General features: G+C 39.2%; 1 protein-coding gene across 1 annotated transcript in view; it reads left to right on the top strand.

The window, feature by feature from the left end:
* Window positions 1–18866, top strand: part of PCSK5 (proprotein convertase subtilisin/kexin type 5) — a 215578-nt gene that overhangs the window by 84654 nt on the left and 112058 nt on the right. The window contains exon 3 of the mRNA XM_048504377.1: window positions 607–720. Coding sequence (XP_048360334.1) covers window positions 607–720 — 114 coding nt within the window. The remainder of the gene's footprint in view (window positions 1–606; window positions 721–18866) is intronic.

Below are 18866 nucleotides of genomic sequence, written 5' to 3'. Positions count from 1 at the left end.
GATTTTTAAAGCTGACAAAACTTTGGATCAGTTTGAATGTCTTTCTTGTCTCAAGGCTTCTGGTTTTATTAATTAAGAATTTTAAATATTTAACAATTATTGTTTTATTTATGTATCTTCCTTATATCTGTAATATTTCGTCATTTATATACAGGTTAATTTTTCTTTTCCTTCATTTTTATCTGTTTCATAATAAAGGGGGGAATATAAATAATCATATTCGGCTCCATAACAATTTATGCTGCTGAATTGTTGAGATAGAATGAATACTGAAAATGTTTGATAGACAAAATCATTACCTCACGTTTCTTCCCTTATATTTTCACTTTTATTTCTTTTTCCCCCCTGATCATGATCTAGTTTACACAAATGACCACAAAGTCCTGAAACATTTTATATAATGGTGGTGCTCACTTACGGGTTATTGGTATCATTATCTAAGCAGATGTGCTAATTAAATTTCATATTTAAAGTTACTAGAAAATTAAAAGCAACTTGCTACCTAAATATGTTTTTGTGTCTATTAACAGTAACATCTTCAGATTTTATATTTAAGAATGTCCATTACAGGGTTTTTTTGATATTTACTATTTTTTTTATTGACAGGTGGAATGGATAGAACAGCAAGTTGTAAAAAGAAGGATAAAGAGAGATTACAAACAAGGTGGTACTCAATCCATGTATTTTAATGATCCCAAATGGCCAAGTATGTGGTACATGGTAAGTTCACCTAAGACTAATAGTTCTGTTATCAACTAAAATCTTGAATAGGCAGAATAGAATGGCAGAACTTTCTTGTTTGTTTTATGTGAAATAATAACGGTTAACAAACTTGGTGACTTGTAACCAATGTAAGACTGGCATTCAGAATTACTGCAATTTACATTTTTTCAGGGTAGAGGAAGATGAGGACCTATTTTAGTACTGAAGTACTTTTCTTTAATGTGTATAATGAAGGCTGTGATTTTCTTAAAGTGAAAGCAAAGTAATAAGATTGTGCTTTCATTTTTTTATACTGTATTAGTGAAAATTCCTTCAGTTATTTTCATATCTACGGCTAGAGTTGCCAGTTCCAGATTGGGAAATACCTGGAGATTTTGTGGGTGGAGCCTGAAAAAGACAGGGTTTGAGGAAAAGACAGACTTCAGTGGGGTAAAAGCCATAGAGTCCATCTTCCAAAGTGACCATTTTATCCAGATGAACTGATATCTGTTGCCAGGAGTGCGGTTGTAATAATGGGAGATCTTCAGTCACCACCTGGAACCTGGCAATTCCATCTATTACCTCCCTAGCTAAATTAGTAGGAATCTCATTGAAACATTTTTCTTTTCATTAGAGACATTGTGGGCCCATCATAGATGGGTATTGAATTCAAATTATTTAAACTACTATCAGTTAATAGCAAATATCTCCTCTATGGGCAAGGAGTTGAAGTGTTTGGTGGCAATTGCAGGTGGCCTTGGATGAGATGGACCATTTCAATCCAGTTTCAGTCTTGATTTGAAAATGAAACTGTCGTGGTCACACTGAGTGATGATCCTTACGAAAAGATATGCAAGGGAATAAAATTCTGTTCATATTCTGCAGCTGTTGTTTCTGGAATCTGTTGCATTCTTCTGACTCAGATAACCAAGTAGGGTACTGGTGGCTTTGTGCTTTGGTGATTGCCATCTTACTTTGTTGACCCTTATCAGAATGCAGTAATGGGGGTACTTATCTGCTAAGATTATTTTTAATAGTTTTCCTGTGGTCTTAATTAGACACTAACTCATAACTTTTTGTACAGAGCAGATAAACATGTGGAGAAGTTGTGGGCCTGGGCTCACAGTTGCAGGCCATCTAGTCCAATCTCCTGTTCAATGCAGAATAAGACTAAAGCGTTTGACCAGCTGCTGCTTGAAAACTGCCAGTGAGGGAGAACTAACCAGCTCCCTAGGCAACTGATTACACTGCTGAACCACTCTTACTGAAAAAAAAATCCCAATATTTTGCTGGTTCCATTCCACCCATAATTTAAACCCAATATTGTGATTCCTATACCCTGTTGCCAGCAGGAACAGGTTCTTGCCCTCCTCTGACAGCCCTGCAAATACCTGAAAAGAACAATCATGATCTCCTCAACCTCCTGCTCTCCAGACTGAACATTCTTGGGTCCCTCAGCCTTTACTCATAGGGTGTGGTCTCCAGGCCTCTGATTATCTTCATCACTTCATTGCTTTACTTTGCACCTGTTCCATTTTGTCCATATTCTTTTTGAAGTGAGACCTTCAAAACTGCACACAATACTCCAAGTGAGGTCTGACTGATGCAGTGTACAGTGAGACTATGACACTGTGGTTTGAATGTTACGCTTCTATTGATATACTTCAAGACTATGTTAGCCTTTTTTGCCGCTGCATCACACTGGCTGCTTATATTGAGCTTACAGACTACCCATACCCCAAGGTCTTGTTTACATACACACTGCTACCCAGAAGAGTATTCCCTATCCAGTTCTCATTTTTGTTACTCAGATGTAGAACTTTGCATTTATGCATGTTGAATTGCATCTTGATCGCATCTGCCTACTTTTCCAGTGTGTTCAGATCTTGATGAATTCTATCTCTATCTTTTGGTGTATTCACTATTCCTCTCCATTTACTGTCATCTGCAAATTTGAGTAGTATTTCCACTCCTTTATCCAGATCATTTATAAAAATATTGAAAAGTACTGGACCCAGAACCAAGCCCTACGGCAACCCACTGGGCACCTTCCTCCAATCAATTGAAATACCATTGACAGCTCTTTGGATGTGGTTCTCCAACCAGTTCGTCATATACCAAACTATCCCAGAATGCAATCTGCAGTCCTCCAGTTTACTCATCAGAAAATCATGGGGAATCCTGTCAAAAGCTTTGCTGTAACAACAGTAGATAGTAACAATCTCCTATATCCACATCTGAACAGGATTTTTGTTTAATACTGTGAAGTTAAATGTTGTTAATACTGTGATGTTAGGCTACATGTGGTATTTAAACACATTGTAAATAGTAAACAAATTCTATATATGACACTACAATTGCATAAGTGGAACTCCAGAACTCTCTAGCCATCATTCACACGCACACATACACACACACACCCCTCTCTGCATCTGAACATCACGTGTAGCTTTGCTGTAAGAATGTTTGTGTTTGCACACATTTCTCATGCCACACCATATTTGTCACAAATAAGATAGCATCCAGGACTGATTTCATTATCATGTGCATCCCGTAAACAACAGAACAAAAATGTTTAGTGAACAACCTACCATAATCAAGAATTGTTAATATTCTAAAAACCAACCTTGGAAACACTTAAAAATCCATTTGAAAAGGTAATGGTAAACAGAAGCTCTAGAACATATTAGTATGTTTTTATAAAAGATACAGACCTTGGCTCTTATCCCATTGTATGCAGGCCTAATGGCACTTCCCTGCTATTTGTTGAAAGAAGCAATAAGACCCACATAATTAGCGGTCTTTTCGATCATTGGCAACAGCAAAAACACTGTCCGCTCGTATGATGTGTAAAGTGAAAGGAAAGGAAATATGGTGAATACTTATAAAATGTATTTGAGTGGACAGGTTGAGTACATGCATAAGCAGTGGGACATTAACTGTGCTGTCCTAAAGTTACACTCTTCTGATTCCTTGATTTCTATAGATTTAGAAGTGTGCCACTCTATTTAGAAGTGGACTGTAAACTGCTTAACAATATTTATTAAGAACTGTATTATTTATTCTGGATGAAAATTTTAAAATGGATACCTAATACAACATATGATGTTTAGTTAATAACTAATTGGGAAGCAGAATTGGGCATACTGTGTCCATACTGTGTACTATGTTGTGTGTGATGTAAACTAAATGTAATTTAAACATAGTTACTAATGTATTTTTGTAACTTCCAGGATATATGCATTTTTCCTGATCTATCGTAATATTTCTCTCTGCAAGATGTCTCTGCAACATTGTATGTCCATAAGGCACCCCTCCCCTTGTACATTCACCTCAAAGCCCTCATGGTTAAAGTATGTAAAATCTGCACATCTGAGTGAAATGTGAGAGGCTTTTGAGCTGATTATGCTTGGAAATTGTGATAGTACTCTTTGGAGAAAGAAATATCTGTGTAGTCGAACAGGATTAGTAAACTAGTCAGCCTATTAGTTCAACAGGTGGTTACAGGTAACATACTTTAACTAATGACATCACAGGAGAGTCAGGTCATTTATGAGATTTTGGTATGATGGTATTGAGAATATCAAAATGAAATTCCTTTATCTCTGTAGATTTTCTTAAATAAACAATTTTTTTAAAAAAAATCTTAAACTGGTAGTTCATTTACTTCACAGGAAAAAAATTTGCATTAGAAACTAGAAAACTTTTTCGATTAAAATAGTAAAATACAACTGTGCAGTGGTTTGGATTTTTATAAATGAACAACTGAACTAGTCTAAATGTATTAAAATTGGTCTTTTATCCATATCAGACAAACTCACCTTGTTTCAGGTCTCTTCACATAGGTTAACACATTATTTGCCTTTCCTTCATTCCATTGCCAGCCATCTCATGATTTTGAATTGTTAGGAACTTTTTAAAAAGCTATATTTATGTGGGTTGCATCTTTGAAGAGAACAAGTGGACTTTCTACAAGTAGGCTTACTACTTGTCCTTTGATATCACTGAGGAACATGAATGTGTTTCCTTTTATTGACAGCAACAAGAGCACCATCCGCTAGGATGATGCTTAAAGTAACAAGCACATTAAAATGTGCTCTTAAAATATTGATGCATAAATCTTATTCTTTTGAACTTGACTTGAGGATCACTACCCAAAAGAAGAAGCTGATTTTTAGAATTGATTCTAAACTTTTAAAATTGCAGAACCTGGGTTTTCAGTTTAGGTATATATAGGCGATACATGTGTAGGTTATACATATATTATAGGGAGTAGTATTTACTTGTGTATGTTGTGATAAAGAAGGAGAAAAACAAACTTGAGATCTGTTCTAAATGTTGTAATTTGATTTTAGAGGGAGAGGGAATGAGTAGAATATTGTTTAGACAGGCTCTGTAAAGATAAAACTTGTTTTTAAGTGATGACAGCAAATGCCTTATGAAACAAATGTGTCTGAGAGAATGACAAAAATAAGCACAAGATTTCTTATTATCCATGAAAAGTAGAAGGTCACCAGTAGTCATCTTTACTGCTTTTCTTAAAGGTATTGTAATCATAGAGTGGTATCTAGGCAATGAGCTATTCTGCTGGAAGACGCAGCTCAAAATCATTTATATCTCAAAATAAGATTAATCTGTTTTTTCTTGTTCTTTGTCTTTTTTCTCCATATTTTTCTGAAATACCTTTTATCTATCTCCTGTCAAATTTCAGTTCACAGCTTTTTTTTGATGTTTTAAAGAGACTTCCAATCCAGGACTACCAACTCTGGGTTAGGAAATTTGTGGAGATTTGAGATGGGGCCTTGTGAGGGTCAGATTTGGGAGGAGTTTCTCATTGTGCTATAGTACCATAAAGACCATCCTCCAAAGCAGCCTTTTCGTCTGATCTGTTGTAATTCTTCAAACTTTGCCTGGAGATTGGCAACCCTAAATCCAATCCCAGTTCACTAAAAAGTTAAATGTTTTTAAAAATTGGGGGGGTCTTCCCCCCGCCCCCACACACACAATGTGTACTTTAAGGAAGCAGTTGTTGAGTTCTCATTCAAGTAGCTGTAATAAAATTATGTTACAATTAAAGCCTTGGAATTATCTTGGACATATTGTGTTGAATCCAGACGTCTATAACAACTGCAATCTCAATAATGTATAATTTGCTGTAATATTGACCTTGCCTTCTTGGCTGGAATTTAGTTGGATGAATTTGCGGATGATCTATCTCATTTAGTCTCAGATAACTATTTTTATTTGTTTATTTATTACTTCTTTTATAATCTGCCTTTCTCCTCAGTGGGGACCCAAAGCAACTTACATCATTCTCCTATCCTCTAAGTTATCCTCACAACAACCTTGTGAGGTAAATTAGGTTGAATATGAATGTGGTTCACCCAAGATCACCCAGCAACTATAGGGCAGGTGTGGTGGTGGTTTCTTTAGATTCTGAGTGTTAAGAAACTGAGTCTCTTAATGCAGTTTCTTGTTCGCTCAAACATTGGTTCAGGATTCAGGCCTACAATGGAAAAGTTTAAGAGTGAAAAATAACCATGTTGTTGCTAGAGATTCAGAAAAACCATGACTTTTTGTAACCAAGATAAGAACCAAAGGCTGGGTGGAGGCAATAACTAACTGAACTCCTCTAAGTCACCAGGGTCAAGAACAGTGGAGCCACATTCCATTTAATTAACAGATGATTTTATGAACCTTGTCATCTGTTAGAAATTTGAGGGTTTAAACTACAGATAAAACCTACCATTTAATCACTCTGACCTTTTAATTTACATGGATTGTAACAGGATTACATGATTAATTGATATCACCAATCACAAATCTGATTGGTCAATAGGCCCCAGCCAGTTCAAACCCTTGGCCATAAAGTTTAGGAATTTCAGCCTAATTGTGTGCTGTTTTAGTGCCTTAGCTGCTTAATACACCTTTGGACCTTTCGATCTTTGAATTCTGGAGAATTTCAGCAATGATCGTAACATCTGTTATTTTGAACCAGGGCTGTTTACTGTGTAATTAGTCCTTTGTGGTTTAGCCTTTATTATAAATCCTCACAGCCTATTGTGCTTATTGAAATATTTTTGTACAATTTTAATAAATCACTTTAATTATATCTTGTGGTGTTTTGTCTTCAGGAGGCTTCAATTTAATTCTAATACTTAGGCTTACATAGCTACACTTTCCGGGTTAGTTGTTTTGTGAAATTCACACTACAGTCAGCTTACCTTGTAGCATGACTTTCTTGAATTTAGTCTCAGGAAGGTTGGAAGTTTGCCCATTGGCTTCTGGCTGTTTGGGTAGTGAAAAGGAGTTTAGGAAAGCTACCAAAATGGAACTATGAAGATTCATATTCCAGAGTTTTATATTTTTTTTGTTTTGCTGGCCTACCTAACAAGATTCCCTTGGATTAGGGGTTCTTGACACTGAGTACAAACAAAAGCCTATTTTTATTTAAGCACTTTGTCTTTTGTTTACTATCTCACTGATTATTGATAAGTATCCTAGCTGAACAGGTTCAGGGTAGTCTTATGCCCGTACCTCACAGGCCAGGGAAGCAGCTGCACACTGGGATAAATAACCCCAGCGCAGCCCTGGGGCCGTTCACACGCTTCCATGTGGGCGTCCCTAGAGCTGCTGTGGCTCACGGATGCACCTTCATATGGAGGTGTGTCCTTTTTATTTTTCAACTTATCTTCTCTTCCCTGCGCAGCTCTGCAGGAACGAGCGGACACCCCCCATGGCCACGGCAGTGCCTTGGGGGTCAGAGGGCAGGCTGGGCAGGGAAGAGAAGGTAAGTTGAAAAGAAAAAAGGACATGCCTAAAAGCATGCAAAATGGTGTTTTTAGAAAATCTCACTCATTTAGCAAGTTTCAAAAACACTGTTTCCCCACTGGTTGAGGAGGTGGGAAAAGCACCCAGTGTTTTTGCCTCATGAGGAGTGGGCCTTAGAGCTGGCACTGACCCTCGGCAATTTATTCTTGGGAACCTCAATATCAACATGTTCTTTTTTTTAAGACCAAAGTTAGGACTTTATGGTTGCCATCAAGAGGCTGTCTTAGTTTGGGGGTGAGGAGGATAACACATAAAAAAGAGAGTATTTGAATCTTCTTTACTCCACCAAGTACGATTCTTTTGCCTGTTAAAGGTGCTAGAGTTGGAGTCTTTTTCATGGCCATGTTCATGGATCAGACTTTTTATCTATGAAGCAGGTTGGCATAGTCACCAAGAGTGCCTGCCCCCTGTTTTCTTAGGCTCAGTGGATGTGACCATGCTGACCCATACTTTTGGTACTTTGTGGCTGGATTACTGTAGCATACTCTACATTGGGTTGCCATTGAAGACAACCTGGAAACACTAGCTGCTCCAATACGGGGCAACTGAATTATTGTCAGGGACTCGCCAATGGCAACATATGTTACCAATTTTGACACAACATATGTGACCAATTGTGCACTGGCTGGCAGTTTGCTTCCAAATTCAATTCAATGTTCTGGTTATGACCTTTAAAGCCCTTGGCCTGGGATCTGCATATCTAGGATCTATCTCCTCCCATATGTTTCTGAGTGCCAACTTCAGTTCTACCTTTCCCCAAACCCTACTTTCTCCAGGCAAACCCTAAGTCACCAGAAATTCCCTGCCCTGGATTGGCAGTTCTTTCTCCTCTCTATTTTATTCTTACAACAATCCTGTGAGGTAGATGAGACTAGAGAAAGTGACTGACCTAAGTTAACCCCATGTCTTTCCAGGGCAGATTTGCCATGTAACAGAGGTGATCTTGGGTCAGCTATTTGAGAAAAAAACAACAACATGTTCATGGAGCTTTTCCTACAGTTTTTAGATTCTGGCCTCTGTTATTTCTAGTCACCAAAAACCCAGATGGCAGAGAGCAGTTTTTTAATCTTCTTCCTGCAGAGTGAATTCAGCCCATAGACTTATTTGCTGACTTTACTGACACTTCGCTTTTGATAAGTAGGCATGCTCAGTAACCATATCTGAAATTTGTCAGTATGAACATTGTAATTGTTTCAAAGTACAAGAATAGCTCATTATGTTCTCATTACTGTGGCAGCCATCTGAAGAAATTTAATGGAGGGTTTCACATAAGCATTTGCCATTTTCCTGCTTCCAAGATACACCTTAATGACTTCAAAGTTCCCAATACATGGTGCATATACATGCATGTGATGCTCTTAATTGTTTCATTGCCATGAGCGTCACAAGTTTTTGTTCTATTATGATAATTTCAATTCAGTTTGTTCAGTATCTGTTAAGCATTTCATCATTTCATTGCTTGTAGACTGTTAAAAGGTATATTGAGTGGAGAAAATTAAGGAATATGTAATGATCGTTTTCACCCAGGTCTGACAGAGCTAAATAATCAGCTTAGGTAAATTTTATAAGACAGTTCCAGATGAAGATTCTGTTTATGCAAAAATGTGTAACTATAAATGATGTCTGTTATGCTATCTTTCCTGTGATACAGCAGGGAGCAAAATATTTCTTCTGCATACATGGTCCTGTTTCTAGGTAGCAGATTATCATTTGTTATCCATGTAAAAGCAGAAAATGGGACTGTGTGTTGGAAAAGCATTCTTAAATGCCACTAAACTAGATAAGAAGAAGAAGGTAGTTAGACAAATTTGACTAAGGAATTCACCAGAGGTGTAGCTAGGGAAAATGGAGCCTGGTGCAAAATCTGAGTTTTGTGCGTTTGCCCCTTCCCCCCCACCCCCATGTTTGTTTGTGGTTTTTTGTATTTTTTAAATGTTTTTTCAGTTTGTGGCCTACAGGGGATGTGGTTCTTAGGATAGCAGCACCAAAATTTCAGGGTATCTTTAGGAGACTTTCCTGATGATACCACCCAGGTTTGGTAAAGTTTGGTTCAGAGGATCCAAATTTACAGACCCTCAAAGTTGTAGCCCCCATCTCCATTTCCAACGGGAGCACCCCCTTTGGGAGTCCATAACTTTGGACCCCCTGAACCAAACCTCATCAAAACTGGGTGGTATCATCAGGAGAGTCTCCTAAAGATACCCTGAAATTTTGGTACTGCTAGCCTAAAATCTGCACCCCCTGCAGGCCAAAAACTGAAAAAACACTAAAAATACAAAAAACACAAACCTGAATTTTTGCGTCCCCCAGGCTCACGCCTGGTGCAACGTGCACCCCTTGGCTTCCTTGTAGCTTTGCCTCTGGAATTCACAGACTACTAAGATTATACTTATTAGCTCTGTTGCAAATTTTGCCAATATATTTCCCATTGGGCAAGTTTTAAGAATGACAGAAAGCACAATAGAACAACCCTGTGAGGAAGTTCTACCTCCTAGTTCAAGGTTTGAGCTCTGATTATGAAGAAAGACAACTTTTCACTGCAGCCTTCTGAGCCCTTGGAACAAATTGAGAGTGCAGCAGGGAGAGGAATTGGTAAAAATCTCTCTCCCCCACTGCAAGTGGAAAAAGCCATTCTTTCAGAGAAGCTTCTTGCTGTCTGACAGAGCAGCATCTTAGAGTCCAAGCCAAAATCCTCAGCAGATACTCTTATGCCCCCTTCCAGTTTATGACAGTACCACTGTTTGGTTTTCCATACCAGCAATAACTTTAGAAGGAAAGCATCAGGAGAACACTGAGGTTTACCTTAATCAGTTCTGTAGGGCCTGTAAGGCAGAGATGTTCCACCAGGTTTTGGTTGAGGCTATGCACTAGACTAGTCTGACTTTAATACTCTGCTCCTGGGATCCATCCTTGCACCCTGATCCAGGGATCCAACATTGTAGTTCTAGGTTCTGATGCTGGTACAGCTACATCCATTATCAGTTCTGTTTGTTTCATCAGGTGAAGGAATTCTTTGATGGAAATGTGGCAACAGTTACACAGAAAAAGATGTTCTTTGCTGGGGATTGCTTTTGTGGAAGAGAGTATTCCCATTAAGACAATACTCATAGTACCTGTTATCATTCCACATTTATAATAGAATTGATAATTGTGCAATGAGCTGTTTGTGAAGTGATACCTTCACTGGATACCTTAGTCACCAAGTTCACAAGTGTTCATAGTAAACATGCTTGCTAAGCATTGTTAGGTGAGCTGTATTCTATTGTTGCAGCATATGTACTTTAGAATTATAATTAGGAGTGTGTAGTCAGCAAAAGCCAAAATAGTAAGGGTTTTTTTCACCCCCCCAAAGGTGGCAATTTGAAGGGAGCCAAAAAACATATTTAGGCTGACCTGCAGCCAATGCTTCAACCTCTGAGCTCCATGTGGGCTTGGATGCAGCAAATACAGAGCTGAATGGTGGGCTCCATGATATCAGAGTTCAGCTCTGCCCCTGCTGCTTCCTAGCTCCATATGAATCTCTGCACCTGCAGGAGGTAGCGGGAATTTATACAAACACAGCAATTTTCAAAAAAACCTGTAAAAACTCAATATAGAGATTTTACTTTCTCTACGGGTTTTGAAAATTTCCGGAACATTTAAACCTGAACCACAAAAATACCCCAAAAAATGGTTCACACCCCATAGTTATAACACTCATTTATTTGATCAGGATTTTCAAGACATGTGCCTTGGTTAGTCATAATCCAGTTTTACATTGTTCCTGGCTGGATTGGATTATGTCTACAACATCTACTGGAGTGTTTGTAGCCTTGTAACCTTTGATGTAGGTACAGTGCACCATCAGTCTGGGAATAGATTCTGAATTAGTGCACTTTTTTAAAAAAAATGCAAAAGTCATGAATCAGCTGCTTCATGAGAAAAGTCTGACGAGTCTCTATACTGTTACCATGCCTGTCTTCTTCCCTCTGAACCTGTGCTGAGCACACTGCTAAAAAATGCATGGCTTGTTTAGTACAGTGCTTGCATGCATTCAGAAGCCCGCTGGTCTTCATGTCACCACACATAGATCACAGCATGGCAATAACATATCCAACATAGTGCAGTAACCATAATAATAAGCTCTGGAAAGAGCCCTGTTTTCCAGGGGCAGAAGGAGGTCACTTATGGTCAACAGCATTCTTACAGCCATGAGTTCTGAAATGCTCTCCCTGTCTCCCAGCACTTTAAAAACAGAAAAATAAATTCCTTGGTTTTGTTTTGTTCTGTCTAGTTAATGGAGAACTTTGCAAATTAAAAAGAAGGGCCCCTTCATATTGATTTCTTAATGCACTTCTCTGTTCATATAAAGTGTTATAACATGATTTGTTTCCTTCAGTTGGCATCTAAAATATTTTCAAGACATGTGCCTTAACAATCAATAATAATTAAAGGTTAAATTACCTCCTCTTGTAGCCCATGACTTTGAACAGTTATGCCCTTGAGAAACATTGAGAAGAATACTGAACAGTGTTTTTGAAAGTACTAGATAGCCATTTAAATGGAAGTATCTGATATTCAAACTTCTGCATGGGCCAAAACTAACTAAGTGAATTTCAACAGAGATAAATGTAAGATACTACACCTAGGCAGAAAAAATGAAATGCACAAATATAAGATGGGTGATACCTGGCTTGACGACAGTTCATGTGAAAGGGATCTGGGAGTTTTAGTAGACCTCAAACTGAACACAAGCCAGCAGTGTGGTGTGGCAACCAAGAAAGCCAATGCAATTCTGTGCTGCATCAATAGAAGCATAGTGTCTAGATCAAGGGACACAATAGTACCTCTCTATTTTGCATTGGTCAGACCTCCCTGGAATACTGTGTCCAGTTCTGTGCACCACAATTCAAGAAGAATATTGACAAGCTGGACCAGGTACAGAGGAGGGTGGCCCAAATGGTAAAAGGCCTGGATTCCATGCCCTATGAGGAGCACTTTAGTCTGGAGAAGAGGATGTTAAGGGGTGATATGATAGCCATGTTTAAATATTTGAAGGAATGTCGTGATGAAGATGGAGCACGGTTGTTTTCTGCTGTTACAGAGACTAGGACATGGAGTAATGGATTCAAGGTTCAGGAAAAGAAATTCCATCTAAACATTAGGAAGAACTTCTTGACTGTAAGGCTGTTTGACAGTGGGATAGAAAACTGCCTTGGAGTGTGGTGGAGTCTCCTTCTTTGGAGGTTTTTAAACAGAGGCTGGAATGGCAGTCTGCTAAGGGTGCTTTTATTGTGTATTCCTGCATGGTAGGGGATTGGACTTGATGACCTTTGTAGTCTCTTCCAGTTCTGTGATTTTATGATTTGCCTACTTCTCCCACCAGCTGTAACAAAAAATACTTTAGTTGTATGAAAGAGGGGAGTTGGGACACGTGGCATAAACCCACTGCTTGAGGAAGATAAAGCTACATGTAGGTTTTTCCAGATTATAGACTGGCAGCCCTATGGTAGTTCTTCTCTTCAGCTCCGCTTCCCCGTACTGCCAGAAATTTCTTATTTGTATGTATTGACTGCATTGGTAGCTTTTTGCCTAGAAAACAACAGAAAGAGAGTGACTACATTTTGTACAAAAGTACAATGTAAATAAGGCAGCCAGCCAATGAAAAATCAGGTTTTTGAGCTTGCTAAAGAAACATAAAGTTCAGGCAAGGACAGTCTGCTGACATCAGTGAAGGAGAGAGGACTCTTCTGGCAAAGATTCAAACTTTTTTTTTTAAAGAAAAGAGGGTTTATAATCTCACACCCTTTTATACTGCCTAAGGTACATGCCGTGTCTGAACCAAGCAGCAAAGCAGAGTCATTTCCCTCAATAAGCTAGCTTCAGGCTGTTCCTGTCTTCAGTTCAGAGTTGTCAACTGACTGGAGAAGAAAAGGCCTGGCCCTTTAATAGAGGCTTAATGGAATGTTATTTACCAGTTAATATTTATTCTGCATCCTACAAAGAACTTCACTTGCCCATTTCCACACATTAATTCTCTTTTAATAGGCAAGACGTTGCCAGGCTTGTTGATGACCCTACTGCTATTAGAGATCAGAGCAATGAATGTATTTGTATGAAAACATATGTGCCTAAGTATGGTTGCAAACCTTGAGGTAATGGCTTGAGATCTCCTGGTATTACAAATGATCTGTAGGCAACATAGATCAGTTTTCCTGGAGGAAATGGCCACTATAGAAGGTGGAATTTTGCACTATAGAAAATGGCAATATAGAAGGTGGCATTATACCCAATTGAAGTACATCCCGAAACCCTATCTTCCTTGGGCTGCATCCCCCAAATCTCCAGTTTTTCTCAACCCAGATCTGGCAACCCTAATACCTAGAGAGCCATCCTAAGCAGGTCATTTCAGAGGTCTAATTTTATTCAGCGAGCTTACTCCCAGGAAAATAGTCTAGAACTGTAGCTCTATTTTACAATAAATGGAGGGAAGAAGAACCTATGAATGATTGAAAATTAGTTGGTATTAGAAATTTTTGTATAGTAATTTTAGCTGTACAAAGTGTAGAGGTCAGACAAGGGGGGAGGGTTGTATGTGTAATCTATCCTGTGTTTCCTGGCAACATTTCCATTCTAGTTGGTGAACCTCATTTCTTGACTACAAATATTATGATTGTCGATGAAGTATACCACACTTTTAAAATAAGCTTCTAGCATCTTGATCCAAATATCTTTTGCTTTTGAATGAAATATCTTTTCAGCAAAAAATACAGTTTTTTTAATGTTAAAGGTGTCTCTTTCAAATCAAAGCACCAAATTTTCAACATAGCTGCTAGTGACTCTCCTTACAAGAACCCCAAAGCAGTCGCGGAGCTACAAGGGGAAAGGGGGTGCGCCATGCACCAGGCGCATGCCTGGGGTGTGCAAAAATTGCCCCCAGGCCCCTCCCCCTTTCCCCCATGGTGCCCCCATGGCCTCCCCCCCAACCCCCCCGGCGCCCCCCTTCCCACACTTACCTTAGTTCCTTTCCTTTTTCTTGAACTTTTTCTGGCTGCAAAAGGTGTTCTGCTCCCCAGCTGGTTATTTAGGTGCCTGCACCCGGCCAAAGCAGAATGTAAGACTCACTGACTCAGTTAACAGTTCAATACTTAAAGCTTTAATTGTAACAATGTTGACAGACCCTGACTCCTCCCGGGTCTAACTAAATAAAGGTTACTTTGTTGCAGAAACTTTCTGGAGTCTGGAATTTATTGTAAATACTGTGAGACTATAACATCTATAACTGTTTAACTTAAATACTGTGAATCTATAACATCTTTGACTGTCTAACTTGTTGCTGTCACCCAGCTTCCGTTGGCACCTAACTGCTGCTGTCACCCAGCTTCCGTTGGCCCCTAACTGCCAAATCAGACAGGTTGCTGGGTAATAACTGCCGTAGAACACCAGCCCTAGGGCTTCTTAAAGGGACAGAACTAAATTCGGTTCCCTCCCACTGAATACTGTACAAAACATAGCTAAACCCATACTAACTGTGGGGAAACTAAAGGGGAAATAAACAAAGGCTCTGTGGGGGCCTAAAACTTCCTCTGGAAGTTTTACCTTTATCAACTTCCATTAACTATACTTAACTATTCTTACTGTACTACTCTTAATAACTATCTATCCTAATACATAATATCAACTATGCTAACTGTAAACTTCTATGCTAACTATAACTATAAACTTCTAACAATCTTGATTGCAGAATTCAAACTGCTTGTGGTTCACTGCTTGTGGTTCAACGTTCAGGAACTCTGAATAAAGAAGAATCTCCATCTTCATTCTTAAAATCAGGGTTAAAGTCATTAAGTAGCAGAAAATGGACGTTTTCCACAAGACATTATCCACCGCTACAAAGAGAGGAGTCTCTCCTTTCATGTTTGTCTGTTGCCACACTGTGGGGTCTGAAGCTTTCAGAGTTATTTCTAGAGTATGTTTGTTGAGTTGAGCTGCCGCATCATGTAAAGGAAGGCAGCCATCTCCATCTTGCTCCTGGAAAGCTGAACTGTGGCTTATCAATTTCAGCAAAGTCTCTTCTTCACCTGTTGCTTTAGTTGTCTTTATTTTAACCTTAAGCACTCTGTGGTCCTCTCCTGGAACTACTTCTACCACAATGGCCAATGGCCAGAACCTCCGTGGAGATTCTTTTTCCTTCATCAAGACCACGTCTCCTACTTGAAGATCTGGTTGGGGTTCTTCCCATTTGCTTCTTTTTTTTTGTAACAATGGCAAATATTCTCTCTTCCATCTCTCTTCCAAAATGCATTTAGCCAAAGACTGCACCTGTTATGCGATTGTTTGTAGTGTATTCCTTTTTTAAATCTGAGGCTATAGTTATATCGGTCCACTCTGGAGTTTTTAAAAGTTAACAAAGTTGCTAGTGTTAAAATGCTTGCCTTGATTTTTTCTGGGTCCGATGGGGAAATTGGAGTTAAAGGCCGACTATTGACTATAGAGACTACTTCTGCCATCAATGTAACTAAGACTTCATGTGTGAGATTGTTAACATTCAAAAGTATAGCATCCAAGAGTCTTTTTATTATCCCTATCATTCTCTCCCATGCTCCTCCCATATGGGACACATGTGGTGGATTGAAAAGCCATTTGCAGACTCCCTGCTTTAGAAATTCTTTTGTGTTTCTTAGAGAGGATATTTTCATTTTTACTTTTCCTGTTTGTATCCCAGGACCTGTTATTTTCTCGAACTTGTCCAGAACAACATTACGATTCTGTGACATGTCTGGAGCAGCCTCTCGGAGTGCCAACTGTTTACTATGCGAGATCATCTTCTGGATCTGTGATGTTTTCTATCTCCTTTCCTGATGCACATCTCTCCTCTTGCTGCACAGAGGATGTAACAATCAACTTATGCATCAAATCATCTATCTCGGGTTCTGATTCAGTACCATCTCTTTCTCACACTTTTCGCCTTTGATTTTTACAGCGAGCTGATTTTTGCTTTTCTGTAGATGAATTTGTTTTTCTGCCCAGCTGATGGTCACAGGAGCATCAGGTACACTGTTATCTGATGAATTACTGATGGATTCATCATGCTCTAAATACTGGGTTTTTTCATCTTCATACACTGACATAGCAGTACTATGCAAGGGTACATCAAACCTCTCATTACACCTTTCTCCTAGTTCACTCTCAGGAACTTTCAGGTGCTGTAATGCCGCGCGTGATTATTTGGTAACTTGTCTCTGGGTTCTTTGAAGGGTAAAGGTGCGATCAATTTCCTTGCTCATCCTGCTGACACTCTCTTTCCATTATGGCTAGGAAGCGCTTGTCTTCTATGGACAAGGCTGGCTGGTCATCATGGACTGTAATTTTAAACACTGATGACTCAACTCCTCTATGCTATGATGTTGTATCTGGATGTGATTTGGGCAGTCCAACATCTGCGTGGGTCGTCCATTTGGCATAAACCCCATGCAGAAGGTGTGTGCATGTTCAGGTATTCTTTTGTGGTTCAAACAAACTGGGCCTAGAATGGTCCACCCCAGCCCTAACTCTGAGCAAAATGGCATTCCTGGGGACCTTTCCTTGTTCTTTGACTACGAACACCTCTGGACAATCTGTGCGATAAGCAGCAGAATCTTAGCATTTGGGTCAAGCTCTGGTATCTTGTCTGCTATAGACTCCAGGTGCTTGTGATGCGTGGCGATGCTTCTTGTTGGGATTTGTCTTTCGTCTTTAGGAATATGTTGACATTCAAGGAGAGTAGGTAGTTTAAATTGCTCTTTCCCATCAGTTGATTGTAGAACAAATCCTGGTGCTGTTCTTCCTGTCATGATTTGATTTCCACTACATGTGGTCATGACATATTCTATCTCTTCTGAGTGTATGTTAAACATCTCAAAAAAACTCTGGAGTGGCTAATGAAGTATCGGCTTTATGGCGTCCTAATACCACATACATACGTTGGGCTTGATGCGGTGAAGCTTTTGAGTAAACATCTGAGACAAATCCGGATGGCAAGTCACGTATCTTTTGTTCCATCACACATGGCGAGTGCATGTCGCTGTTGCCGTTCTGTCCTCCTTTGGTTGTGATGGTTTCTCCAGGATATTTTCTGCCTCTTTGGTCTCTTTCTTTGGTAACTGAAGTGGTTTTGTGCGATGTAATGCTGAACAATGCTGTTCACTGGAGCATTCTTGTCACTTTACCGTTCTTTTGCATTACGTTGGCCCTATGGTTCTTGAAGAGCAACATTTAAAACACAGTTTCTGTTGCTTTATGTAGGACAGAAGCTCTTCATAAGGCATTTCTCTGAACTCTTTGCAGTCATTGAGGTTGTGCAATTTTTTATGAACTGGACACATAATTTCCAATGGCTTACTTGAGAATTGTTTAACTGAGTTTGTATTTGTCTCTGTCTTCCTAACCATAACTTGAGGTTTACCTTTAAACTCTTGGAACGACTTCTTCTCTTCTCTAACACCTTGGTACAAAGAAGGGAATCCTGTTTGAGGATCATTTCTTTCTTTAGCCATTCTTGATATAAATCTTACAAGATATGAATATGGTGGATACCTGCTTGCTGATGGTTCTCTTTTGTAATTAAAAACTTCTTTACCCCATTGCTCTTTCAGGGGGAAGGGCAACTTGTCGATAACTTCTCTTTGAGTCAAATGCTGATCCAAACATGCAAGTCCTGGCAGCTCGGGGTTTTCTTTTGCAGACTCCATCTCTGAAAGCAGATCTGTCAAATCCCACAGTTTCTTGCAATCTTTCATTTGCAAGTTTGGGAAAGGTTTTAAGCCTTTGTAGAAGTGAAGCTTCTATTTCTGAAGATGCTCCATATCTTTCGTCTAATCTACTCCATGCTGGATTCTAAAGCCATGTGAGGGTTTCTTACATGTGCTGCATAGACTCTTCTTATTTAGCTGGCGATGTTGTTCCCAACCAAGCTATAAGCAAGGTCAGCTCTTCCTCGGCATCTAGTTTCAGGTCTTTGAGAGCTCTCTGGAATGTAATTTTCCAAAGTAAGTAGTCTTCTGGCTTATCAGAAACTTCTGAATGCCTCTGTCTGCTAAATCTCTTCTAGGATTTCTGGAAAGGGTAGCTTTCAAAACATCTGACAAATTTGGGATGTCAGGTTGCATAATGGGATTTGTTGCCTGATGATGCAGAGTAGAGTATAACTGTGAAGCTGATCCTCCAGGTACAACTGTGTCTTCAGGAGACTTCTGCTCCTGTCTAAAAACTGTAGAGTCGAAATTGGGCATCCCAACTGGATTTGTAAAGGTTTTCTTCCCCTCATTCTGTTCATTTGCTAACTGACTTTGCTTGTTGATTACTTGGGGCAGCTC

The sequence above is a fragment of the Sphaerodactylus townsendi genome, linkage group LG07 (genome assembly GCF_021028975.2).
Source record: "Sphaerodactylus townsendi isolate TG3544 linkage group LG07, MPM_Stown_v2.3, whole genome shotgun sequence".
NCBI classification, from domain to species: domain Eukaryota; kingdom Metazoa; phylum Chordata; class Lepidosauria; order Squamata; family Sphaerodactylidae; genus Sphaerodactylus; species Sphaerodactylus townsendi.
The sequence above is the reverse complement of the archived record's forward strand: the minus strand, read 5'-3'. Positions and strand labels throughout refer to the sequence as shown.